Source organism: Plecotus auritus (assembly GCF_963455305.1).
Source record: "Plecotus auritus genome assembly, chromosome: 6".
In the NCBI taxonomy this organism is placed as follows: domain Eukaryota; kingdom Metazoa; phylum Chordata; class Mammalia; order Chiroptera; family Vespertilionidae; genus Plecotus; species Plecotus auritus.
In genome coordinates, this window is record NC_137773.1 from 112577096 (window position 1) to 112605012 (window position 27917).

At 53.3% G+C, this 27917-nt stretch overlaps 1 protein-coding gene across 1 annotated transcript in view; it reads right to left on the reverse strand.

Moving 5' to 3' along the window:
* Window positions 1-1959: 1959 nt before the first annotated feature.
* LOC308250217 (bifunctional heparan sulfate N-deacetylase/N-sulfotransferase 3-like) overlaps window positions 1960-27917 on the reverse strand; it is a gene marked incomplete at both ends in the record, with an annotated part of 79619 nt that continues 53661 nt past the window's right edge. The window contains 10 exon segments of the mRNA XM_080672628.1: window positions 1960-2079; window positions 3855-3957; window positions 8666-8775; window positions 10549-10713; window positions 10718-10723; window positions 13226-13400; window positions 16921-16927; window positions 16930-17043; window positions 21023-21119; window positions 24184-24366. Coding sequence (XP_080528754.1) covers window positions 1960-2079; window positions 3855-3957; window positions 8666-8775; window positions 10549-10713; window positions 10718-10723; window positions 13226-13400; window positions 16921-16927; window positions 16930-17043; window positions 21023-21119; window positions 24184-24366 — 1080 coding nt within the window.

Below are 27917 nucleotides of genomic sequence, written 5' to 3' on the forward strand. Positions count from 1 at the left end.
GTTTAAAAATTTGTGTATTATTTGGGCATATACAACTTTAAGAGACATTTCTATGTAATAAAAGCCTAATATGCAAATTGACCAAACAGTGAAACTACCTGTGGAACGACCAGTCATTATGACGTGCACTGACCAGCAGGGGGCAGACGCTCAACCCAGGAGCTGCCCCCAGCTCGAAGGCCCCAGGCCAGCCAAGGCTGGTCCTAGCAGAGGTCCCCCCAATTGCCCCACCAGTCGCCCTGCAGAGGGAGGTGACTGGAGGTGGTGAGGGTGGGGGGTTGGGCTGGCAAGTGGGTGGTACCAGGCCAGCCAAGGTGGGTGCCAGTGGGCCCCCCAAACCCCCGATCACCCTGCCAGTCGCCCCACAAATTGGCCCTGATCACTGGCCAGGCCTAGGGACCTACCCATGCACGAATTTCGTGCACCAGGTCTCTAGTTCATTCATAACTATCATGTAATTTGAAAAATTTATAGAAAATGGAAGGAGCTCAAAAATTAGTTTCTAATTAGTGAATAATAACAGTTTCACACATAACATCAATAAAATGTGTGGGCTATAGATTTGCCTTGCACATGTATATTTTTTCTAGTCATACTTTTGATAACATTTTATAAAAGCTTTCATAACCATGGCAGGGAATTTATTTACTACTTACATTTTTTATGGGGAGTGCACATTTTAAAAATTAAGTAAAGATAAGCCCAGGAAAACACGTGTGACATTCTTTTCTTTCTTGAACACTTTGCTACTCGTACAGTCATTTAAAATGTAAGTGTTAGTATATGTTAAGAACTGCGCCTGGCTCATCCTCGTACTTCATCTAATGTGGTTTATGACCCATAAAGGCACTATGTTCCATTGCCCTCCAACGAGCGATGCAGGGAATATCCGCCCGGCTTATTTCCCGGCCTTGTATTGAAAGTGTTGCTGCAAGTATCAGGTAGCAATCACGTTAATTTGCTTTTTGTTACACATCTCTACACGATTCAGGTTCCCTTTGAACTATCTAAACACATGTCGTTTTTCTACAGCTTAAGTGTAAATAGCCTAACACAGCATCTAGATTTAATTGTCTAGGTTTTGTTCTGAGGAACATTTTTTAAAAAGTGATTCCCATTTAAATGTCCATCTGTGTCCAGAGCTGACCCTTCCCTCCGATTTGGGGACAGGTTTCCGCAGAACCAGTGAGGACGGCGGGGGTCGGTGGCTCGAGGAAGGGGCCGTGGGTGTCAGCCTCCAGCCTCAGCCCCAGCGCTCCCCTGTGGAGGACTTGGTCAGTCCACGTGGCCTGCTGCCCGCTGTTCTAGAGAAGTCGGTGTGTGCTAGCTACATCTGAGGGCGCTGCAGCAGTACCCCCACCGCCTCACCATAGAGGAGTTAGATTTTACATAAACGCACTAGACTCTGTTTGGAAATTAATTTTTTTTCTGTAGCGTTGCCTTTTGGGATGCAGGTGAAGCTCGCTCATCATTTTCCCCCTGATCTCGCACACACAGTAATTCACGACTCTCTAAGCACTTCGTGGGTTTGTATCTCGGCAGGCATCTTTCACGGGGTCCGGCCTGTGGCATTTTATGCAACACTGTGAGCTCATCTTGCTGTAGGACGCTTTCTAGAATCAGAGAGTAGGAAGCCTTGTACAGGCAGACAGCGGCCTAACACCCAGAGAGACAGCCCTCGCTGATGTAGGAAAGGTGCGTGGGGACCGGGGACGTTCATGTGGGTTTGATGTTCACGCCGGTGCTGCTGTCGTCTGCTCAGCAGCGCAGCGGGCTCAGGGTTGGGTTAGGAGGAAGGCATGGCCCAGGCGTGACAGGTGCTTCTTCTTTCTCATCACCCACATGCCAGCACAGGGAGGGAACTGTGTTCCATCTTCTCCTTGAAGAGGTACATATTTAAACAGCCTTTCTGTAGCTTCTGGAAGCTTTGGGAAGGTGCCTGGGCCTGGTGCCCCGGCGCTACCTGGCCTTCTGCAGCTCTTGGCGCAGCCAGGCTGGCAGGGGCTGCCCGAGCCGGTGCAGCAGCTGGGAGAGCTCCGCGTTGTGGTCTCGGTAGTAGCCAGACAGGAGGGCTCTGCTCTGGCGGGGAGACCGGTGGTGGGGGGGGGGGCGGGCGTAGAAGCGCATTCTGTTTTACAGTTTATTACAGCAAACGTCACCCACTCTGAGACGCACCCTTGTGCCCCGCTGCCAGACCGCAGCGAGCACCTGCACTATGCATTTAGCACAAGATCGACAAGGGGCCGGCTCTTCAGCACGCCCCCCCCCTCCCATGCGCACGCACACACCTCTCACGTGGGAAGAGTTTTCCTGGGAAATGGGTGGTCTGTTTGATTGTGTAGAATTAAATGTTAAAATCACCAGCCTGAGTGGCTGGAAACATAACTTAACCACGGGCGGTTTACAGCTTTGCTCTATGAAGTCATCCCAAGCTCGGAGAAAGAGTGAACTTGGCCAGTCCATGCTCTCCAGGCCTCGGCGGTCAGCATTAGTTTACATTTACATCTGGAGACCTTCAGAGGTCTTTTAAGGCTCCTACAAAACACTGACTGGGAAAGGGTGTGCTGAGCCTGGAAACGCAGCGGCGAACAGGCAACACCGGGACCTGGTGTGGGGACGGTCACCCCGAGGACGGGAAAGAAAGCCTCGCAAGCTCCTGGCTTCCCGCAGAACAAGGTCTTCCTCACGGAAACGGTCAGAAATGGGAGGCCGCGCCCTGGCCTTTGGCAGGGGTCCGCCGCCCTCAGGGCCGGGCAACGATGCTGCGAGGGGTGTTTTTGCATCTGTGTCTGCGCCTGATACTGTGCTGAGAGTTTTAGTGGAGTTCAGCCTTTTAAAAGGTCTTATTGAATTCGCTACAGGCTTCTCTTTAAATGCATATGTGGTGCTTTAAATGCCCCGGACAAAAGTCGCATCCTGCGCTGATAATTCATGGGGGGTTGCAGGAACCGTGATCCCTGGCACTGGACTGAGCATGTGCCCATTCTGAGCATCCCTGTGATGAGCGAGAGCCAGTCCTGGGTGTGGCTGCGTGTCCGTCTGTCTCCTCAGCCTGGTTCTGGTCTGTCCCCGCCCATCGGCCCGCCGGCACGCTTAGGCCAACAGTGGTGGAGAGAGCTATGTCCCACCTGGGAGGCTGCCGGTCTGCCCTCTGCTCCAGCCAGACCTGGAGTCCAGGGAGCAGCTGGGCTTGGGGACAGTGAGTGTCCGAGGGTCCCTCGTGTTCTCTCTAGGTGGCTCCTTCCACAGTGTGCCCTTTGCGCCTGGAGCCCTGCCTGCCAGTGACTGCTGCTACCCCTGTAGGAACCGCTGGTCCCACATTCTGGCCCTTCAGCACTGAGACTCCAGGCTCCGTCTCTTCTCTCCATCCCCTGGGAGCTTGGCTTGAGCCTCCTAACACTGAGGGTCAGTCGGCCAACTGTTTACTGGCCTGTGGGCAGCGTTTTCACACTGGCCGGGGCGTCCGAGGCCTAGTAACACTCAGAGCCTAGTGCACTGGTGACTGCTGTTACGCAGCCCCGTGTACGGCTGTGGAGGGACTTGGTGAGAAAAGAGGTCTTTTGGTCCTATTTTCAATGTCCCATTGATACGTTCCCGCTTTGGATTCAGTTCACATTTCTCGTGCTAACATTTCTTTTTGGGACGAGATGCAGCCTTCTTTGTTCTCATTCAGAATGGGAGTCCTGCCTGACGGGACATACCGCTGGGAAACCAAAACAAGCCCCTGGTGCGCGAAGCGTGAGCGTCCCTGCAGCTGTTAGAGGCTGAAGCTGCATCTCAACCGCCTGTCTAAGCAGCCACATGCGCCCTCATCGGGATCTTGCTCACTGGGGGGCACTGTACCCTCTAGTCACCTCGGGGTCCATGGGGGGGTACTTCCTGCCCTCGCTCTGTCCCGGGCATTTTGTTTGTCCTTCTTGCAGTAGCTGGCACCAGAATCCTTTATGAGAATCAAACCTAAAAAAAGACCAAAGAAAAAAAGTATTTTTCAAGCCCAGTGTCTCTATAATAACCCCACACATGAATATTTTTATTTGGGTGTTAATCTGTAACCAGGGAAACTGGCATCATTTTGATGGCATCCATTTGCACCCAGTCTTTTGGCAGAATTCCCAGTCCATCTGTCATATCTGTGCGCTGGCCAGATCCCTGATAGAAAGGTTGTCAGCAGAAGGCCTCCTATTAATAGGAATTAATAAGCCTCCCTCCTTCACCTGTCGGGGAAAGGATTTATACATCTCAGGCCACTCTCTCCCTTTGCAGGGTTTCCAGGAGAGGCAGGCCTCACCCAGCCTTGGGACTGACACAGCCCTGTGCCACAATCTCGGGCTCGGAGAAGAGGAAGGGTTCCAGTCAAGGGCAAATGCTTGGGTTGCAGGCTCAATGCCCAGTAGGGGGCGTGCAGGAGGCAGCCGATCAATGATTCTCTCTCATCATTGATGTTTCTATCTCTCTCTCCCTCTCCCTTCCTCTCTGAAATCAATAAAAATATTAAAAAACAAAAAGAAAAAAACCTGTAGAACTGCTTTTCCAGGGTGGCCACGTTATCCATCACCATCAGCAACACCGAGGGTCCAGATGCCACAGTCTCACCGTCTGGTGCCATGTTTGGTGCCGGGTTTGGTTACAGCCGCTCAGTGGTGTTCCGGGGACTCCCACCCCACGTCTGTGTGGTTTCACATTCGTGATGCAGCGGGCATCCCTGCCCGGAGAGGGACTCTTTTTACAACTTCAGAAGCTCGTTCTAAGGTTCGGGTTTGCTAAGGAAGCACTTGCTGTTGGTCTGTGCTCATTAGTAAAAGCACACAGTGTTGTTTCCCAGGTTCTAGCGTCTTGAATGGTTTGAAGAGCCTGAGGGCCTGGCAGTGCAGCTGGGGGGCCCGGCGCCTTCCCGCCCTGCCCCCCCAATTCTCTCGCTTTGCCCCTCGGTGCCCGCTGCTTCACGGAGAAGGCCAGGAAGGGCCCTGCACACACCCTTGTGAAGCAGTGTGCACACAGTCCTCACAGCGTGGGAGTGGTTCTGATTTTGAAACGTCACAGCCACTTTGCAAGCAGTCATTGCAGGAAATGGAGTAGACGCTCTCCTCCTTTTCCCTCAGCATCCCGGGCTCTGTCCCGGGGCACCTAGAGCCCACAGGCTGTAGCTGCTATGGCAACTGCTTTTGCTGCCAAGACAGTCTTCATGCAGCACTGGTGTGCTCCCCACCCCTCTGGACGGCCGGGCGGTTCCTGGGCGTGGGACCTGGGCGGAAGTGAGGTTCGACCCCGTGGAAGTCCTTCTGAAGGTTGAATGGCCCTTTCTTCCTCACTCGGTAAGCCCTATCCACCAACGGAGCAAACACAATCTTGTTCAAGCCCCGGGGTCCATTCATGGATGGTTTCACCGTCAGCTAGTACTAAACATCCGTACAATTCCGAGGCATTCATGCTCCCAAACGGGTTCACTGACAGAGAAGCAGACATCAGGTTCGGCGGTCTAACTAACGAGTGTTTCTAAGCGTGAGCACTCCCACCGAGGCTAGAACTGTGGATGCACCTCGTCATGAGGAAATTAAAAGCTTATTCCATGCTAAGCATTATCTCCCCTGCTTTCTCTCAAATGATCAGTCAGCTTTAAAACACTAGGACGGTATGGCTCAGGGGTTGAGTGTCGACCTATGAACCAGGAGGTCACGGTTCAATTCCTGGTCAGGGCACATGCCCGAGTTGTGAGCTCGATCCCTAGTGTGGGATGTGCAGAAGGCAGCTGATCCATGATTCTCTCTCATCATTGATGTTTCTCTCTCTCTTCCTCTCTGACATCAATAAAAAAATATATATATTTAAAACAAACCAAAAACACTAGATAACAGAAACCGTGAAAGCTAAAATAACGTCAGTATATCATTCCTATTCACAATTTAGGGATGAAGGTTATGTTGGACAAGAACTGTAGTGTTCATCCACTTATATTGTTTAAAGTTTATCCTGCTTATTTCAAATCACACCCACATTTATTAATAAAATCAGATTTCTTTTACCCTTTCAATCTGTCATTTGAAGTCCACAATGACTGTGTAGGGCTTTTAAAGGCACCACACACCACCCAATGTGTTATGACATTTGGAAATGTTGACCACTTTCTTTAGTGACCATGGAAAGGGATAAATAATATGCTTGACGACAGGAACTTATCGCCATGTTTTGGAAAGCAGTTTTGGAATTGGAGTTTTTTTGTGTTGAAGAGAATTCGTTTATAGACCTCTTACACTGGAGTCCTCTTTCGCGCCAAGACCATCTGCAGGAACCTTGGACGGACGTGGTTTCATTCACGTATCTGCTCTGTGGCTGGTTGAGAATTCACATCTGTCTGAGGCTCCCTGCGCTGTAAGTGAATTTTTCCTAAGAACCAAAGAGCTAGCTTCCCTGTCAGCGGCAGGAAAAACATGCCACAGTAATGACACTCCTGAGACCAGGGGTTCGCCCCGCACCCCAGCACGCCGAGCCCCACAGACAGGGCTCAGTCCCGCTGCTCTAGCTGGAGGGGCCCTGGCCTTCGGCCGGGGCGCCGGAGCCCTCAGACCAACTCGGACTGACGGCAGGACTGGAGATTCCAAAGGCCGCGCAGCGGTGCGGTGTGCTGTGTGTGCACAGGCCTGTCGGCCAATGATGACCACGAAAACAACAGGAAGCTGAGCGGCAGGACGTGATCTCTGTGGGGGGGAGCGCTGGGGCAGCTCCGCTCCCCCGGGACCACAACCCAACCTGCTATGTCACCCCGAGCCCACGGGCTGGAGAGCTGTGACGACTAATCCCGCCAGGTGCGCAGGGGCAGGAAGCCTGGGCTCTGCAATCAGCACCGGCTTCCACCCCTTCTCTCTTGCTTCCACTCCCTTCTCTCGGCAGTGGGGCGATGACACGCTCGCCGCCGCGAGCTGAGGGCGAGGGGCAGACACGGGGTGTGCGGGCGGAGGGACAGACACGCAGCAGCTGGCGGAGGCCGCCCAGAGGAGGAGAGCACGTGTTTCTCTCACTCCTTCTCTGGGAGATACAAGCTGCTGTGTGGCCACTGCAGAGCCGAGATAAGCAACTTGAGTAGAAAATGCGGAAGGAAAGGCTTGCTCCTCGGGGACACTTGGGGAGACAGGAGCAGGAGGGCTGGAGTTCAAACTGCAAACTGAAGGCCCGCGGCTCTCCTTGCGGTCCCGCTGGGCGCTGAGGGCTCGGGCAGGCATCCGTGCCATCCGTGGGCGCTGACCGGAGCCCTGGAGGCGCGGACGGTGCTCTCCGTGGAGAAGCCACAGGGCGGCAGGTGCATTGGACCCTCCGGGCAGGAAGCCACCTGCTCCCTGGCCTTTGGAACCAGAGCGCCCCTCCGCGTGTCTCCATGGGACTCGTGCGGGATGTAAGCCTGCGGGTGCTTCCTGCTGGAAGGGACAGGGCCTGCCTGCCACTGTCTAAACTGCCCTGGGAGGAGGGCACCGTGGAGGGAGAACATGGGCCGATGTTTAGACCTGAGTTTTAGATGATAAATGCAATGGAAGAATACTATTACAGTCTCTCTGGTTTCTTTAAGGTGCAGTCTATGACTCTAGGATTAAAAATACGTGTTTGTGTGCCCGGCTGGCATGACTCGGTGGTTGAGCGTCGACCTATGAGCCAGGAGGTCACGGTTTGATTCCGGTCAGGGCACATGCCGGGGTTGCGGGCTTGACCCCCAATAGGGGGCATGAGGAGGCATCAACAATGATTCTCTCTCATCACTGATGTCTCTATCTCTCCCTCTCCCTTCTTCTGTGAAATCCATGAGGATGCATTTTAAAAATACATATCTGTGTTACTGTGAGCGTCAGGTCATGGCCCATCCCACTCGGTCTCTTTGAGCTGCTCCAGGCGTGAGACATGGGAACAGACGTGACCCTCGTTGTGGACATGGGGCGAGGCAGGTCTGACCTGGCACGCTCAGTGAGGCCTCCCGTCAGGACTGAGGGGAGCTGAGGGTGCACATCTAAGGAGACACCCCTCCCCGGCATTTGCACTGCCCGAGGGGATGCGCCTCCTTGAATGCCAGTGCCTCGCTTGCCTCACCCAGGTCCCTGCCCAGATGGAGTCTTTGCCCAAGAAAATCAGAGGGAACCAGCGGGAGAAACCGAACCAGAGCTGTCACTGCTGAGGCCCCGAAGGAGAGGGGACGGCGACGACGACGACAGCTGCGGGGCTCTGCTCAGCGAGCAGCGAGCAGCGCCTCCCCTCCCCGCGCCTCCCTGCTGGGCTGCTCTTGTTTTCTTTTTTTAATTTTTAAAGTTTTTTCTTTTCTTTTTAAAAAATTCTTCTTTTATGTTTTTTTTCTTATTTTTTGTTTAATTTTTTAAAATTGATTTCAGAGAGGAATTGCATAGGGAGACATAGAAACATCGATGGTGAGGGAGAATCATGGATGGGCTGCCTCCTGCACGCCCCACACTGGGGGCAGAGCCCGCAGAGGAAGCCCCGCATAGAAACCAGCGGGGGTGAGGGCGCCTCCAGCCATGCTCCGCCCCCCGCCCCCTCCCCCTTCCCGCCACCGGAGTCACGTCACCTGGACAACATGCACAGAGCAGCTGACTGACACTGCGCCCCAAACCAAGGCATCCTCAACCCTAGCTCTCTGCTGGAACCCCAGTCCACCTGTCCGACATAAACTTACATTAGAGCTTCGGAGTAATTATAATGGCGAGCCACTCCCAGAAACCTCTGGACGTCCTCCATCACCGCGGCAGGGTCGGCTCTCAGCTGCTGCCCATCGATAATCAGCAAAGAAAAAGAAGGCAGAGCACACTGAGGAAGTCAGCCCCTGTGCCCGCAGCATCCTCCACGCTCACTCGGTGCACAGGGTGCGAGGGATGCGCGGGCGCAGTTCTGAGCCGTCGCCTGCCTGCCCACCAATGACCTGGACCAGGAAACGGTCCGGGAATTAAACGTGCTTTGAGAACTAAATGTAATCTGAGGAGTCCTGCAAACCCTGAGCACAAAAGGCCCATCGAGGGGGGAGACAGCTTAAGAAACGTGACTATAGCCTGGCCGACCGTGTGGCTCAGCAATTGAGCATCGGCCCAGGAACCAGGAGGTCACAGTTCAATTCCCAGTCAGGGCACATGCCCGAGTTAAGGGCTCTATCCCCAGTGTGGGGTGTGCAGGAGGCAGCCCATCCATGATTCTCTCTCATCATGGATGTTCCTCTCTCTCCCCCTCTCCCTTCCTCTCTCTCTCTCTCTCTCTCTCTCTCAAAATCAATAAATGGGGGAAAAAAGAAATGGGACTATAAAACCAGGTCTAAAGACACAAGGCCCGATGCGGCCTTTGGGGGAAGGAGTGCCGCCGTGCAAACGGGGAGAGGTTGGAGCAGTACCTGGGGCAGTGACTCAGGGGACCTGCTGGTCTCCGGGGTCCCCTGAGGGGGGCACCGCCAAGTGTAGGAAACACTTTGATAGTCCAGTCCCAGGGAAAGGCATGATTCCCAGAGACCTGCGTGTGGGAAGAAGTTCCTCCACGGACCGCTTGGAAGAATCAGCCTGGGGGGGTTTGGGGTGGGGGTGGGGCCAGCAAGATGGACAGGACCCCGGATGGAGGGCACACAACCACAGTGCGGCCTCTCTCCCACGCTTCTCCATGGTTCCTGTTCGGTCCCACCAGCACCGTTCACTAGCCTCTCTGTGCGGATGCCACGTCCCACAGGTGGGGTCCCCCAGGGGGCCGCCGAGCAGTGGAAAAGTGGGGCATGTGATTGAGGGACTGAATTTTTACTTTTACATAAACTTCAGTAGACATTCCAATGGCCCTATGTGTAGCCACTGTGTCACTGGACAGCGTGGTGGCAGGCACACGGGTACGTGGGATGGGACTGGACTGCTCTGGGCCATCAGTGTCCACAGTGACTTTGTCCTCCAGGCAGATGGGCCCAGGAGAGACGTGGGGAAGCCAGGAGCAACGGGCCTCATGGGAAATTCAGCAAGTGGTGCTGGGGCGTTGATGACACTTCGTTGAGCACACCAGCACTGCCTGTTCGGTTGAGAGGTGTCCAAGCTCTCATCTCAGTACAAGAATCAGGGCCACGGAGCGTCCAAACTCACCAGTCAGGCAAGGTGGGACTAGGAAACAGCAGGGAGAATGACCCTGGGACATTCACAGAGAGAAAATTAAGCGCTTCTCTACGCCTGCCTATTGCTTATTCATCACCACCATCTCGTTACGTGCAAGTACGGAGTAGACGCTGGTACTGTTTTCATGAGTAAAACTTCCCTCCAAGCAATGAACGTGTGACAAGAGGTAGGTGCAGTGAGCTTGCAACAAGGTGCAGGTGTAATGAGCTTGTGACAAGGTGCAGGTGCAGTGAGCTTGTGAGAAGGTGCAGGTGCAGTGAGCTTGTGAGAAGGTGCAGGTGCAGTGAGCTTGTGACAAGGTGCAGGTGCAGTGAGCTTGTGAGAAGGTGCAGGTGCAGTGAGCTTGTGAGAATGTGTAGGTGCAGTGAGCTTGTGACAGGGTGCAGGTCCAATGAGCTTGTGAGAAGTTGCAGGCCCTCACTGCGCGTACCTGGAGTGGGGGGAAGTACAGGAGCCATCGCTTGAGGTGGCTGGTGTACCACCCGGGCACCAGGCACTGTGTCTGCAAGGCCCGAAGCTCAGCGGGTGCACGCGGCCCAGCCAAGATCACCTCCTGGAAGCTGAACCTCAGTGCTGTGGGGTCTTCGTGCGATCGATCACTGATGCTGCAAAAGAGGAGGAGGGTTACACTCGCATCACAGGCATCATAATCACAGGGGGCTGCCTCCATGGGTCGGAGCGCATACAGGTGGGAGCACGTTCTGGGGCAGCAGGAGTGAAAGCCACGGCCCCGGGGGCGGGGTCGGGGGGAGGTGCGCTTTTGGGAATTCTTGGAGGAGGCTGAGCTCTTGCTGACAGGGTTCCCAACCCACTGCACGGAGTCGTGTATATGTTTTATTCTGAAAATAAACTTTTGGAGGTTGTGTGAACGCCCCCTTGGAGCCCACAAACAAACCATTTACCTTGTGTGGGAGTGTCAGCATGCTGGGGACTGGCTCCTGCCACACGGCCCCTCCCGGGAACGCACCTTACAAAAGCCCTGTGGGCCATTTCGGTGGAGACTCTGCTTAGCACACCTGCAGGCGCTGTCTGAAGCCCACAGCTTCATCGCACACACCACAGCCAGAAGCAGGCCTGACTGCGCCGAGCGGCAGCCTTTGCCGGGCGCCAGAATCGTTCGCTGCACAGAAAATGCAGGGAGCAGCCACCCACGTGGGAAAGGGTTCTCTCAGGGCCCTGCTAGGCCCAGGGATTTGAGGAAATCGCCTCATAAACATTTGTGCTCAGGGGATCCTGTGGGTGTCCACCGCCCCTGAGCAGCGAACCCAGCGGCCCAGTTTCCAGTGCCCGCGCCTGCTGCTGCTGCGGGGTGACCTGCTGGTGAGATTGAGGCTTTGTCAGCTTGTGGCCTTGCCAGGCTCCATTTTTCCGGGCTAAGTGGTTGCCGGCCTCCACTTTCCTTCTTTCCCTTTGAGTCAATTAAGGCTCATTTCTCTTTTCTCCAGATACTTGGTGGAAAAGGAAAATGACGCAAAATCGAACCAGTCAATTTGCAGTTTGCTGTTTGTTGTGGTTTAAAAGGCGGCTCCGGGAGTTGGCTGCCAATGGCTGGGGCACAGTTGTGGGTTTCCGCTTCCCAGCACATCCCTGGCCTGTAGCCACACGCACCCACATGCCGAGATCACGCCTGCTGCGTGCCCTCCCACCCGGCCCGCCACAAAAACTGCCCGATGCTGTGTCTTCCCTGTTGTGGATGGGGGGAGCAGCTTCTGCTAGCCAGCAGGCGGGCCCTGTGCTGGGAACTTGACCCTCCCCTGTTGTCGATGACGGGTTTACCTGTGGGAAATCCTGCCCGGGAGACCCACCCCCTGTCTCACCTGGAGGCTGCGAGCAGTGGAGCCACCTTGTTGCCCCTCAGGTGCCGAGTTTCAGGTGAGCGGCTTTGGACACAACATCCACTTTTATCTTAGCTTTATAGTGTCCAAGGAAAGAGGAGCCCGAGCCTGCTTCTCAGCCCGACCCGCCGATAACCCCCTTTCCTGCTCACAGCCCTGCTTTGTGCCCATAAAACACCCCCTTTTCATTTCAGTCCTCACAGGAACCCCTGTCTTTAGGGTTCCTTGTATGTGCTTTTTGTTCATCCTCACCTGAGGATATATTTTCATTGATTTTTAGAGAGAGTGGAAGGGAGGGGGAGAGACAGAGAGAGAGAAACATCTATGTGAGAGAGACACATGGATTGGTTGCTTCCCATATGAGCCCAACAAGGGCTGGGCACCGAGTCTGCCCCTGAGGTACGTGCCCTTGACCGGAATTGAACCTGGAACCCCTCATTCCACAGGCTGGTGCTCTATCCACTGAGCCAAACTGGCTGGGGCGGTTGGCCACTTGCTGTTGTACATGACGTTTTATTGGAGCACGGCCCAGCTTATTCATTCACATATTCTCACGGCTGCTTTCAAAACACAGTGGCAGCCTTGCAGCAGGACCAACCCCTGCCTGCAAGGCGGAAGGACTGCCTCCTGCCGCTACCCCAGGACACCATGGCTTCTGCTTCAGGGAGTAAACCCGAGGTAAGAGCAGCAGCACACACTGTTTTAGGTGAAAAATAACGATTTTAAGTGATTATAACATTTTACTTTTAAGATGTAGACATACAGAAGCACAGATATACATCCGCACGTATCATTTTGTTACGTTTGAATTTAATGTCTTCATTGCACTAATGCATCTTATTCAATAAGTGAATTAAATGAGTACAAAATTCATAAAATCTTAATGAGAAAGTTAGTCTCTCCATGGCAACAAAGGGAAATTTATCAACGCTTGTGCAGATGTAAAAACCAGCAAATCTTTCCTGTTAAAACCTGAGGTGGGCTCAGCGGACTTCGCAAAGTGGTTGAGCGTCAACCTATGAACCAGGAGGTCACGGTTCGATTCCCAGTCAGGGCACATGCCTGGGCTGTGGGCTCGATCCTCATTTGGGGGTGTGCAGGAGGCAGCCCATCAACGATCCTCTCTCATCACTGATGTTTCTCCCCACCCCCCTCTCTCCCTTCCTCTCTGAGCGCAATTAAAAACAACAACCACCACCACTACCTGAGGTGGGAGACCATCATCCGTCTGCATCCTCCCCGGGCCTGCGGGTTCTGTCTGGGTTTCCTCACCTGGTACCAGGAGTAGGTGTGGTCCGACGGGTGGATGAGGACGGTGATGATCTTGGCTTTGGGGAGGAGAGATGTGGCCCTTGTGGGGGCCTCCTCGGAGTGGAAGTAATTGGCGCTCTTCTCAAACAGGAAGTTGGTGGTGGCGTTAGATGGCGCCGGGAAGAAATCCATGTACCTGTGGAAGGAACGCGTCTCAAGTCAGGCTCCGGCACAGCCTTGGCCCCTGGTGATGCAGGCGTCACAGGCATCCCACAAACTCATCCCAAGTTCCCCAAACAAAAGCCTTTTTCTGCAAGGCGCTGTCCCACACAGGGACGCGCAAGGGACAGACGCACAGAGCAGGAAACCTGTGTCTGAAAATGCTCTTCTAAACGCATTTTCCTATTGTTTGCTTCAGCTCAGGAGAAACGGAGCGGGAGACAACCCCGCAGACACTCTGAGCCGCTACTGCTGTAGCACATTGGGGGACCTTACATCGCCTTCTGGCTCCCCTGCACCCCAGCTCTCCAATCCATAAGCCGCGGTGAGGCTGGGCTGTGGAGACCAGGAGCTCATAATCACTGACAAAGGAGGCGCCAGCGCTGTGCGGGGCTCAGTTCTCAGCACATCATCCTCTCTGTCACCTCACAGGAGATCCGGTGGGACTCCGCCAGCACCCGGCGGTACCGCTGGTGCCGCAGCACGGGGCCTGGAAACAGGCGGAGATAGAGCCTCTGTTTTCTGGAAACTGCCTGTGATGACGTCATCCCGCATCCTCTTGAGGAGGAGAAGGCACGCGTCTGGAGAGTGGACCCCTGTCTGTCCCGGGGTAGCTGCTATTTCTGGCTAGCCCACCTCTCAGGCCCCCATTCATTTAGAGCTCACACTGTCCCGGGCGCTGAGGGTCCCTGGCGGCGTCTGTGGGTTCTCAGGGTCCATGCTTGTCTCAGGCTTGCCTCCAGCACGCTTACTCCGGGGAGGCCCGCAGGTTAGGAAAGCGCAGAGGTGCTGGATGCAGATGGCTTTCCGTTTCCGGACACTGTCTCGCCCGGCTGCATCCTCTGCGCTCGGACGGACTGCCCTGAAGGCCTCGGTGAGCCGCTCGGACCTCGGCCAACGCGTGCTGCTTGCGCGGGCCCTCTGCTCCCACAGGCCCATGTCCTTCCTGCAGAGCGGTGGGTGCTACATGTGCTTGAAAAGTGTTTGATGGGCAAACAAGTAAATAAACAGGATCCAGCTTCATATTTCCAGGTGGAAACCGGTTCCCATTTGGAGACCATGCATTCAGGTTACCCAAGGAATTTGTGAAACACGAGAGCAGGCTAACAATTTAGAGGTGAGAGCAAATGCCTCCTCCTTGAAGCCCCCCTGGTCCCTGCACCGCAGCACTGTCCAGCTGAAAAACGTGACTGCAACACTCCCCACGTGTTGCTACTTGGGTAGACCCTGAATGTGTCTCAGTGATTTTATTCAAACCAGATGGAGACGTTTAGAGGTCGGACACATGAGCAGGGCCCTCTGTCCATGCGCTGCCAGCCCTGCACCGCACCCCACGGAGTCACAGCAGCGAATCCCCCGGCTGTTCCACGTGCAGCTTCACCTTCTGACGTCTCCTGAGGGCGAACCCGCTGTAGCGTCAGTGAGGGCGCTTTCTCCGTTTCGGTGCCCTGCTTTGCTTGTGCCCTCAGCCTGCCGGCTGCCCGTCCTCGAAGGCAGCCCCTGCTTTACCCGGATCTCCAGGTCCGTGTCCAGATGCACCAACAGTGCCCAGCGACTTTGGCGCCCTGAGGCACGTGACCTCAGCCTGTGGCGCGGTGGCCCCAGGGGGACCGTGGTGGTGCCGGTGGCTCCTGGCAGGCAGGCCCGTCTGAGGGCTGTGACGTGAGACGGGGAGGCAAAGCGGCCGTCACGGCTCACAGATAGACACGCTGTTACCGTGACTTGTTACATGAGCTACGTGCCCTTTCCACGCACATAATTGTCACTCAGCAGCGTTTGCACTCGGGGTGTTTTCAGCGAGTCAGGATTACATTTGTAAGTTGCCCCGCAGCTCTCTGCTTCTTCACGACATCTTGAAAACCGCTCAGGGACTCTCCATCCCTGCTGTCGACACTGCAGGTGTCACGGCTCCAGAGCAGCTGTCCTTTTGAACTAATGATTAGTGGCTAATCATTAGTCCCACAGACACTCCGAGGTCGCAGGGCCTGGGCCTGCAGTCCTGCCCACTCCCAGCAGTCCAGCCCCTCCTTGGTCCTGACCTTGACGTGACCTTGCTCGGCTGCACATGGTCATGCACATCTGGGCTGACAGTCAGCTAGCTGCTGGCCAGGTGGGTGCCTTCTTGATCCTCACTGGGAACAGAGTCCGTGTCAGCCATGTGCAGGGAATTGGCGAGGACTGGCAGGGAAACACGGAACCATAGCATGCGCATAACTCTGGTAGGTGTTTGGGCGACTCCTGGCCCATTTCTTTATCTTTCCATCTGGACAACCCACAAGTGAACCTCAAGGGCCTTGATTCTTACAAGATTGAGATTATACGATCCGACAGCAGAGGTTCATGTATAAGGACACTTTTTGCTAAAATACTTGGGCTCATGCTCTGGAGTTCTTATAGGAATTCTGCTCTTTTACACCACTTTCTGCCCAGGATTTATGCTGTAACAGCAAGACTTGTAGATTTATTTTATGATTAACATGCTCACTACCTCTGTTCCTCCTACATTAACTGTATTTACATTATTGTATTTTGTATGTATTTGACATTTTAACTTCTAATTTTAATTTAACTGTTGATATATTTCTCATTTGAATTCAAAGGCCAAACATTGAAGTTTCTATATTGTTGATATCATTTTTATGGCTTCCATTACTCATGAAATATGTACACATTTCTGGTTCTATTTACCTTTTACGCCAAAACAAAATAGAAAATTGTGTATATGGACGGTAGCATCACTTTCCTGCAAAGTGCGTAAGGAGAGAAATCTATGGGAGTGTTTTCTTAAGCATAGAGAGGAGCGAAATTCCTGCGGGTTATGGTAGTTTTTCAGGCTTCACATCTGTAATTACCATCAAAGGCAATTTATGCAAATTGAGGCGGCAAGCCCCTCCCACAACTGGGAAACATTTGTTAGGAGTAATTTCTGTGCTCCATTATGTATTCAATCAACTTCTGAGGTGCAGAGGTTAACATCTTTTTGTGGCTGCAACTTATCCTATATAATAAAAGCCTAATATGCTAAGCGTCCGGTTGTCCGGGCCGTTCGACCAATCAAAGTGTAATATGCTAATGATATGCTAAGCCTGTTCAACTGCTCGCTATGATGTGCACTGATCACCAGGGGCCAGATGCTATGACAGGTAGGTTAGCTTGCTGCTGGGGTCTGGTTGATCGGGACTTTGTGAGATGGGTTGGACATGCCCTGAAGCCCTCCCACAGTCCCTCCCCAGCTGGCCAACCTCCTGCGTCCCTCTCTGGCCCCAATCATGCACTGGTGAGGTCTCTCAGCCTGGCCTGCACCCTCTTGCAATCCGAGATCCCTCAGGGGATGTCGGAGAGCTGATTTTGGCCTGATCCTACAGGCCAAGCCGAGGGACCCCACTGGTGCACGGATCCATGCACGGGGCCTCTAGTACCCGTTTATAAATGTGACGCTCATTTGATACTGAGCACAGTACATATAGTTTTAGGTTGAGACCAATAACCCCTCTTACCAATCAATCCCCTGTGGTAGTTATTTCTATTAAAGAACTGTACCTCCTCGAGGGTTTGGTGGCTGGGGGAGTTACTAAGGACGGAGGGATGCATGACCAGGAACAGACACAAAGCAGTGGTTCCTGCAAAGACAGGAGAGGGTTGGAGATTAATCCCATGAAAACACAGTTTCCGACTGTTAGCATTGCACAGTCGTGCGTAGACTACTAGTAAGTGCTACAATGAGCCAGGCAGATACAGAGAAGTGCTCCTTGCATTAACCTGAAGACGCAGCCAGCATTTTACCAGGGGCAGATCCTAAAACGCAAAGCTATCTCAGCAGCTGAGCATTGATCTATGAACCAGGAGGTCACAGTTCGATTCCAGTCAGGGCACAAGCCCGGGTTGTGGGCTCGATCCCCAGCGTGGAGCGTGCAGGAGGCAGCCGATCCATGGGTCTCTCATCGTTGATGTTTCCCTCCCTCCCTCTCTCTCTCTCTCTCTTTTTCACTCTCTCCCTTCCTCTCTGAAATCAATAGAAATATATCTACACTAATAAAAGAGAAAGATGCAAATTGACCGTACCCCCGCAATGCCCACCAGCCAATCAGGAGGGAATATGCAAATCAGAAGGGCAAAGATGGCAGTGGCCCCGCAGCCCAGCTGCTCCAGGCGTGGAGTGGCTGGGCGGGGCGGGACGCCTGCTCTGAGAGGGAGGGCAGGGGGTGAAGTGATCTAGAGAAGCGGCACTCCAGCCACAGTGAAGATGAAGACGGCAGACTCTGGCCAGAGTCAGCAGCAAAGGTGGCAGACTCTGGCCGGAGCGAAGGCCTGGGTCCTGGGTGCCGGAGGAAAACCGGTGTCGGAAGCCAGGGGAAGGAAGGCCTATTGCACGAATCCTTGTGCAACGGGCCTCTAGTTTAAAAATAAAAAATAAAAATCAAATAAAACGTGAAGGTGTGATGTGAGGCGAAGCGTGTTGTGGGCACTGACTGGGCTGTGACTTCGGCTTCTCTCGGTCGTGACTTTGTGAGCAGGAAATCACTGCCTCGCTCTGCTCATAGGTCTCCTCTGGGGATGAGAGGACACATTGTGCTGGAAGACACTTTGTAGGAATAAAGTGCCATGGGAACGAAAGATGTTGTTTTTAATAGAAGACGTTACATTGCCAAATCAATATGTGGGTTCTCCCATGCAGTTCTTCCCGAGGCCACGAAAGTTCATTAAATTTGAGGCAGAATTTCATCTTTCAACAAGTTTGTTCAAGTTCGAATGTGCCTACATACTTACAAAAAGTAGTGTCAACAATTAAGTTGCTACATTTGAAAAAACATTGGTGCCCTTTCGTAGTGACATCATGTACAAAAATTTGCATGTGTGAAGGAAAATGACATATCACAGATATCCATATAGATTTGTAGATATTGGGGACCAAGGGTGTGAGTTTTAGCAAAGCGAGCGATGCCATAAACTGCAAAATTGGTGTTTCAGAGCCTAAAGTATGAGTTAAAGGCGCTGCTGAGAGCCTGCTGCAGAGACAGGAGGGAGTGAAACTGCGAGGGGAAGAGGCGGTGTCCCGAGGTGCTAGCGGAGGCAGGTGACGAGCTTTCCATCTACCCCCGAAGAGAATCACAGGGAGTGGGACATGGCGACCTATGATGCGCAGTGACAAGGATCTCCCCCGCCTGGCCCACCGCAGTGATTCCCGCCTCAGCCGCATCCCTCACACTGGGGCGGGCTCGTCCGCACACAGGAGCAGGGCCCTGTCCTGAGGGGAACTCGGACTCAGCACACTCAGCACCCCCACTTAGCCAAAAGGGGGAACAAAATCTAAAACATATTGGGGGGAAAGTTCCATTATTTGGAATCTGCAGCGGAGTTGATCTTTCTAGAGCATGGTCCTTCAGAGTTGGGGGAAACCCTGGGACCAGGCGTTTTAGTCCAGTGGTCGGCAAACTCATTAGTCAACAGAGCCAAATATCAACAGTACAACGATTGAAATTTCTTTTGAGAGCAAAATTTTTTAAACTTGAACTTCTTCTAACGCCACTTCTTCAAAATAGACTCACCTAGGCCATGGTATTTTGTGGAAGAGCCACACTCAAGGGGCCAAAGAGCCGCATGTGGCTCGCGAGCCGCAGTTTGCCGACCACGGTTTTAGTCTAACCCTTCCCAGCAGTTCCTGGTCCTCCGAGTGGGGAAGAAAGTACTGGCTCTCAGGGCTCTGCGGGGTCAGGCAGATGACCCGCCGGCAAGCACTGGACAGCGCCACATCTGATAGTAGGAAGGGTGTTCTTAAGTAACAACGTACTGAAATAAAATCCAGAAATGTGTTTCAAAAAAAGGAAAAGAATAAAATCTCATGAGGATTGAAAGCATGGCTGTTAAAATGTGAGAAAGAGAAGCAGATTAATTCCTGTCTTAGATCCGCTGAAAGCATTCTTTTCTGAATTTCATTTTCAAGGATTGTGCTAAATTATGTTGTTTGCTTTTAACAGCATGACCAGAATCAGTAAGACAAGTGAAAAGAAAAGGTGATCTAATTGTTTGCATAGTCAGTAAAAGGCATGAGGGAATATATCTATGGTCAAAAAATTAAGTTGTGCCCGGCCAGTGTGGCTCAATGGTTGAGCATCATCCCAAGCTCCAAGAGGTCGCCGGTTCGATTCCTGGTCAGGGCACATGCCTGGGTTGTGGGTTCAATCCCCAGTAGGGGGCATGCAGGTCGTCGCCCTCATCCTCCTCCTCAGTCCCTGGAGAAGATCATGCAATTAATTCCTGTTGCTCTGGTTCTCTATCATCAGTCATTCAATCTATTTATCAATCAATCTATCTATAATCAATCAGTCAATCAATCATCTATTTATCATCAATCAATTTATCAATCTAATATCTATCTATCGATCATCTGTTATCTATCAATCATCTATCATCTATCAATTAATCTCTCCCATCGATGTTTTTATTTCTCTTTCTCTCTTCCTTCCTCTCTCTAAAATTAATAAAAACATATATATTTTAAAAAGCACTTGGAATACAACAAATACGTTTTTAAAAAGTATGTTGTGGTTTCGGAATTCTATCTTTACACATATTCTCGGGTCTGAATAAACTGTCCTGTGTGTGTGTGTGTGTTTGTGTGTGTGTGTGTGTTTGTGTGTGTGTGTATGCGTGTACAAAGTCATAGATATACACATTCAGATAATCACCCATAAGGTTCAGTTTTTATATTTGTCTGTTTAATTCCGATTCTCCGGAAACCAGAGGAGTGTGGGGAAAATCGCACACCAGTTTAAGAAAAGGGCCGAAGGGCTCCTGGCCATGAGTAAGCAAACACCTTTCTTAACACAAGGTTTTGAGTCTTTCTTGGAATTCTGCTTGTCAGACACCCACTAGACCACGCATGTCAAACTCGTGGCCCACGGGCCACATGCCTCGTTTACTTGGCCCGTGTTAGCCTTTGAGTTTGATATGTGTGCACTAGACTGTTAGAAAATGGTCACCTCTGCAGGGAGCAGCTTAGGAAGGAACTGCAGCGGAGCCGCGGAGGGCAGGCGGGCAGGAGGGCAGGAGGGCAGGAGGGCAGGAGGGCAGGAGGGCAGGAGGGCAGGAGGGCAGGACGGCAGGCGGGCAGGAGGGCAGGAGGGCAGGCGGGCAGGAGAGCAGGAGGGCAGGAGGGCAGGAGGGCAGGAGGGCAGGACGGCAGGCGGGCAGGAGGGCAGGACGGCAGGCGGGCAGTGCTTGTGGGAGGTAGTGAGTGCAAGAGGGGAGCTGCTCATCTGCGTCCATCTCTGCTCAGGATGAAGTCCTGTCAGTCACACGCTTTTAGTTTTGATTTTAGAAGCGTTAATAACAACACATTTCCATGAAGATTCCCCATAAAAGAAACATTTGCCACCAAACCGGCTGCTGTGTATTCAAACTGTGACGTCTATTTTCATCCTTTTCACGTTGAAAGTCACTCTTACAAGCACGTCAACACGTTCTCCAGCTGAGCGAGGCTGGTCAGGGGAGAAGGTGCGGGTTCACTGGTCCGTGTGAGGGGCGTTTGAGAACCAGCGAGGGGCTGCTGCTTGTCCTTGCGTGCTGTGCTGTGGGGCTATCCTAGGAGAGAGGTCTCACCGGTTTTCTGAGGTCCTATGACCAAGAACTTGGGCAGGCGGTCGCAGCACTTCTCCTTGGACCAGCTGTCTCTGTGGCGCTTGTCATCGCAAGGGTTCTGAGGGGAAGGAGGGAGATGGGTTTCAATTAGTGTCCATTGTGTGCCTGAGCTCCCCCCTCCTGGAAGAGCCGTCCTGAAACAGACCGTGAAGTGGCCGCGTGATGGTGCCCTTCCCACCCAGGCCGAGTGTCCGTGGAGCAGGCGGGAGGGACACGCTTCCCTGAGGAGCCCATAGCCTTGACCATGAGCTGCAGCTTTTCTTCTGCCATCCATCAGCCTTGTCTGTGTATGTGTGTGCACATGTGTGTTTGCATGTGTAAACATGTGTCTGTGTCTGTGAGTGTGCATGCATGTGTGTCTGTGTACGTGCTTGCATGTGTGTGCACGTGTGCATGCAGGTGTATGAGGATATATGTGTGTACGTGCTTGCATGTGTGCACATGTGTGCACGTGTGTTTGTATGTATGTGCACATGCTTGCATGTGTGCGTGTGTGCATACAGGTGTTTGAGGGTGCATGTGTGCACGTGTGTGTATATGTGCTTGCATGGGTGCGTGTGTGCGTGTGAGCATGTTAAAAGAGTGAGCTCTCGGGCAGAGACTGTGCTCCGGCCTCCATGAGCTATAGAAGGTGCCAGATGTTCATTCTAAGTGACTCTGTGCTTCCTGCTTTGTTTCAAAGGACCACGGAGCTGCCGTGACAATGCTTCTTGAAGAGCCCAGACCCCTTTCAGCTGCCTCACAGGTCAGTGAGTGCACATCCCAAACTAGAACTCCACACCGTGGTGCTAAAAGCACTGCACTTAGCAAATGGTGAAATGAGGGTGAGTGGCGCCCTTGGGGATGGTGCACGACCAGCAGTTCTCAGCCTTCTCATCCCCTAAATTCTGCGGCACACCACACCTATATTTTTTGTTGACCTGACCAAAAAATAGGTATAATTCTGACTCATTCACACCAGGTGGCTATTGTGGTGCTGGCTGTTGTCATTTTTTAATTTGACCGTCTAAGGGAAAGGGGTCAGGCCTGCTAAACAGGCAGGCATCGATGCTTCAAACATCCCTGCGCACGCGTCGGAAATCGCGCTCTAGAACACCCTCCATCTTCACCGTGAGGTGCAGGCCCTGGGGAGGCCGTCAGCCCCACCCTGCTAGCTGAAAAGGGCGGCCGGCCAGCGTGCGTTTACCAGTAATGTTAATACGGAGATGAGTGTGGTCAAACACACCTTCCGCCCACTTACAACAGCAGCTGATGTAAGACTAACGTGAAGGGCCCTCCCTGGCCGGTTTGGCTCATGGATAGAGCATCGGCCAGCGGGCTGAAAGGTTCTGAGTTCGATTCCGGTCAAGGGCACGTACCTCAGTTGCAGGCTCCTCCCCGGCCCGGACCCTGGTTGGGGTACGTGCAAGAGGCAACCAATCAATTGTTTCTCTCACATCGATGTTTCTGTCTTTCCCTCTCTCTTCCACTCTCCCTAAAAATAAATGGAAAAACATCCTTGGGTGAGGATAAAAAAAAATAACAGAAGGGTATTCTTGGCTGCTGTTATAAAAAAATATTGGTTTCAAACCTGACGCCTGAAATCATAACGCTTTCGGTTTAAAAATAAGGTGTTAAGCTACAGGAAAGTTGCATGTCCCCCAGCGGCTAGGCCTGGTGATGTGCTGTGGCAGTTAAGATAAGAAGGAGCCCTGGCCGGGGCTCCGTTGGTTGGAGCATCATCCCCTGTCCCATGCACCAAAAGGTTTCTCTCTCTTTCTCCCTCCCTCCCTTCCTCTCTTTAAGATAAAAAAGACTTAAAAATGACAAAAAAGATGTAAAGATGTGTGCTATATGCAGTGATCAATCCGCAACCACCAACTTTAAAGTGTCATTGGGGTTATCTGTTTGTGCTCAGGAGGTCAGGAGCTCAGGTTCAAAGCTGAATGAACTGAACATGGCGTTCAGAGCGTGCAACTCAGTCTGTGAGCTTTCCTGAGTCCCCCTGGGAGAGGGCTGCGGTACCGCGGGCTGCCGGTCACTCAGCACCTAGAACCGCAACTGACGCACAGCCTCTGAGACTCGACCTGGAACTGGCTCCACCCTGCCACACGCCAGCTGTGGGACCCTGCTCAGTGTCTCAGCTGTTCCATGCCTCAGTTTCTTCCTCTGTAAAATGGGGTGATAACTGTACCTGCCACATACGATAGCTGTGAGGATTCAATGAGTTCCCATGTAAAGAACCCAGTCTGACGCACAGTGACTACCATGTTATTATCTGCTAAGATCCGTGGTTGGCAAGCTGCGGCTCGTGAGCCACATGCGGCTCTTTGGCCCCTTGAGTGTGGCTCTTCCACAAAATACCACGGCCTGGGCGAGTCTATTTTGAAGAAGTGGCGTTAGAAGAAGTTTAAGTTTAAAAAATTTTGCTCTCAAAAGAAATTTCAATCGTACTGTTGATATTTGGCTCTGTTGACTAATGAGTTTGCTCACCACTGGCTAAGATGATCACTTTCCCCCGACCATGGAGGGGGCGATTTAAGTTCAAAACACGCTACTGCCATCTGAGGGCACACGAGAGTGCATCTAATCCTGGCTACCCCAGGGCAGCTGGGAGGTGCCTCATTTGTGTGATATTTTCTCTGAAGAAGCTCAGTGCTTTGCCTGTCCCGAGTCATTCCTGAGCTATGCCTTTAAAGCTGCCATCCCTGCAGCTGCTGGTGTCCCCATGGTTCAGACCTCAGCTTGGACTCTGCTCACCTGTCCCTGTGCTGTGTTTAGTCCCTGCAGGGGGTGTGCACTGAAGGCGGACCAGCCTGCCCGCCTCACACCCGACACATGTCCTCACCCCCAGCCAACTGGTCTGCACACTGACCCTCACTCCCGACCGAAACCAGTGCACCCACTGAGCCCCTCATGGGGTCCCCACTGGGTGTGGGAACAGAGGGTTTGCTTCAATTCAGGAAGAAATCATTTCTCAAACTTCCTAACCTTTCCAATGTGTACGAGCTTCCCGCCCCCGCCTGCCCGCCCTGCCCGCCTGCAGGTGCCTTCACTGTTCAGATTGGAATGATTTCCCTGGACTCCAAGCTACGTGTGTGCGTGGGGGCAACTCATTGCACCAGTTCCTGACCCGATCATACCTGCCAGAGCGGGTCCCTCTGCTCCGGGAAGAGCGCGAAGTACTTGCGGGCCAGCTGCAGGGGCGGCAGTATCTGCAGGCGCAGGTGGGTCCAGCGCTGCACGAAGTTGGCCAGGTTCACGAAGGTGTAGGACCCCAGGCGGTCGTTGCTGAAGTAGGACAGGTGGGTCATGAAGATGCTGATCTGAAAGAGGAAGTGCACTGCGGGTGAGCCACCCGGGCAGAGCCCGGCTTTCTTGTGTCGTCCCTGCACAGCGTGCGTTGAATGCAGGGCAGACCCCCAGCCCTCTCATCATGCTCATGCATGCCTGCGTGCCGAGTGGGCCTTTCCAGCAAGGCCGGAGGACATTTCCCCTGAGATGTTAATATATTTCACAACGAAACAGCCGGATGCAGCTGCCAGGTGCCAGGTGGGTGCGGTTGGAATGACGCGGAGTAGTTTGCCCTGTGTGGTCACACGCGCTGGCCCCGTGAACTACTCACATTCGGTGGCAGCGGGATCCCAGGAAGTCGGGATTTTGTGATTTCAGTCTATGAACTTGGCGTGTAAAGTGGGTGTTAACACGCCATGAACCGGCAACATTGGTGGGAACCGAGTGGCACTAACAAAGCCCAGCGGTCCCCTTGCAGGGCCTGCCTCGCTGTGATGGGGGAGAAAGTGCAGATTTGCCCTCGGCCTCACTTTGCAGTAAGAACAAGCCCTGTGTTGTCCCCGAGGGCATGGAGGGGGCAGAGCCACCACCAGCATCTGATCCCAAGGCCGAGCCACCGAGAGAGCCGGGCACTGGCTGACGTGGACCCTCCCGTGTGCGCGAGGCTCTGGCTCACAGAGGCGGTGCCGTCTGAGTGGGGTCGGCTCCCTTGGCACACGGGTCCGGGCTGAGGGAGCCCTGCTGCGTCTGTGCGTCTCGGGCAGGGAGAGAGGGACGCGTTCAGCTGCCCCCGTGGGCAGCAGGCCAAGGTGCGCCTCCCACGGGGCAGCGTTTGCCTGGGAGAACCGTCGTGCTCCGCCTGGGATCAGACAGAGGGAGGAGACACACCTCAAGCTTTGCCTGTCTAGGAGGGAACATGGCAGCGACAGCAGCGGGCAACCAGAGGAGGTGGTCATGAGGGCGGTACTCGTTGATGGACAAGTGATGATAATATGACACCTAGTGAGCACTGGGCAAGACAAAGGTGGGAAACGGAAGAAGTAATAATAGAAACCAGATGGGCCCGGCCAGTGTGGCTCCGTAGCTGAGTGTCGACCTATGAACCAGGAGGCCACGGTTCGATTCCTGGGCACATGCCCGGGTTGTGGGCTCGGTCCCCAGTGTGGGGTATGCAGGATCCACGATTCTCTCTTATCACTGATGTTTCTATCTCTCTCTCCCTTTCCCTTCCTCTCTGAAATGAATAAGATATATTTATTTTATGTTTCCATGGTGAAAGGGAGTTGATGGGTGAGACTGGCGTGGCCCAGACGAAAAGGCCGCTGGTTCTGGTGGAAGGTCTTCCCCCTCAGGGAGGTGAGTGAGCAGTGAGTCCCGGTGAGCAGATGGAGATGGCTGAGTGGAGGGAGGTGGCCGAGGGCTCACGGTCAATTCCGAGAGAGCGCTGTGGGGTGTGAGGTCCTCTGTGGACCGTGATGGGTGATCAGGGTCTGGTCACGGATTTCTGCTATTCATCTTGTGCAGGTCACCTAGTGAGAGGAAGCCGTGGCTTTTATCTCGGCAGAAGAAATGATATGTTGAAGGTGACAGTGGGAGCAGGTGGGAAGGCCGCCGGACTCTCACAGAGGCTGCCCACACCTGGTGAGCGACTGCGCGAGGAGTCTTTCCGGGCTCAGGGGTCAGGGGAGGTCAGATAGTAGCATGCACCAAGCCAAACATCCCTGGCGCTGCTCCGAGCCTTCCTGCGGGAGCTCATGGTGGGCGCAGAGCTAAGCACAAAGGGTACGTCCATCCAGGTGGGCACGCTAGCGGCCTGCTGTTACAGCCCGTGTCCACCCACTGTGCACATCCATGTCCGGTCCTGCTGGCAGCCCTGGCCAGGCCTTGGCACAGGGAGGCTCAGTTCCCCGTTCAGCCAGCCAGTCAGAATTTCCAATCCATTTTTACATTTTGAACAAAACGGCACGTTGCCGCTGACATAGTTCATGAGATCCGGTTTCTCTTGGAACTATAACCAGGGATCATTTGCAAAATCTCAGAATTTCCTGTGCAGATGGATGCTTTTTACATTTTCCAGTCCTGGGCTCCTCTCTTTGCTCGGGGAAAAGCTGTAAACCGATATGATTTTCATGTCAAGTTTGGTCCAACATATGGCTGAGCTCTGTGAGGCTGTCCGCGCGCATCTAGCAGTTTCCAGCCGCACAGGAGGCGGAACTGGGCTCTGACTCATCCATTGCAGCGAGACCGCAAACGTCATGCTGACACAGCACAGCCCTCCCTGCAGCCAGCTCCGGACAGCGCACTGCCTGCCTCGATTCCACCTGTCAGTGCTTCTAGCAAATTCTCAGGCATATCAGCCACAGTGGCGGCCACATCCACTCCTCAGCGTGTGGTTAGACAGACTGCATCCATTTCTCAAGGGCAGAATCAAGTTAGCAAAGACCATGACACTGACAAAACCAGAGCGCTGTCTATTAGTTGAAAATGGGGACCTGGAGAGGAAGCGCAGTATCGGAACCTGCACACAAGAGGGCCCTCTCCCGGCAGCCAGGTCACGTGGGGCTATTTGCAATGGAAAGGTTTCCAACGCTGCGTGGCAGGGTCCTGGCAGCAGGGTTCTTGGGCTCCACACATGCGTTCCTTTCGCAGGACCTCGATAGGAAAGCCAAGTATAATCAGGAAGTTGCTTGTTGCATTTGGAATCAGAAAAATAATTAGGATTGAATTCTTCAGGGCCCCAGGCTCACAGCCTGATGGGCTTAGGCGTGACTCAGTGGTTGAGGATTGACCTATGACCCAGGAGGTCACGGTTCGATTCCCAGTCAGGACACATGCCTGGGTTGCAGGCTCCCCACTGTGGGGCATGCAGGACGCATTATGGATGTTTCTATCTCTCTCTACCTTTCCCTTCCTCTCTGACATCAATAAAAATATATTAAAAAAAACAAACAAATCTTGCATCCACCTGAGGGGGCGGGCCTGTGACATCCCAGCTCCACGCAGAGCAGGCGCCCTTGCTCCAGGACGGCTGACCTCTGTCCTGGTCACACTTCACTGTGTGCCATTCGCTTAGTCGGCACGTTCTTCTCTGCCACTGAGAAATGCTGTGGTTAAAGGAGAGCATTTCAGGCTGCACAGCTACTCCGAGAGGAGGCTGGTTCCTGTGTGAGGAGGCTGGTTCCTGTGTGAGGAGGCTGGTTACTCCGAGAGGAGGTGTTACTCTGTCAGGAGGCTGGTTACTGTGTGAGGAGGCTGGTTACTATGTGAGGAGGCTGGTTACTGTGTGAGGAGGCTGGTTCCTGTGTGAGGAGGCTGGTTACTGTGTCAGGAGGCTGGTTACTGTGTGAGGAGGCTGGTTACTATGTGAGGAGGCTGGTTACTCTGAGAGGAGGCTGGTTACTGTGTGAGGAGGCTGGTTCCTGTGTGAGGAGGCTGGTTCCTGTGTGAGGAGGCTGGTTACTCCGAGAGGAGGTGTTACTCTGTCAGGAGGCTGGTTACTGTGTGAGGAGGCTGGTTACTCTGTCAGGAGGCTGGTTACTGTGTGAGGAGGCTGGTTACTATGTGAGGAGGCTGGTTACTGTGT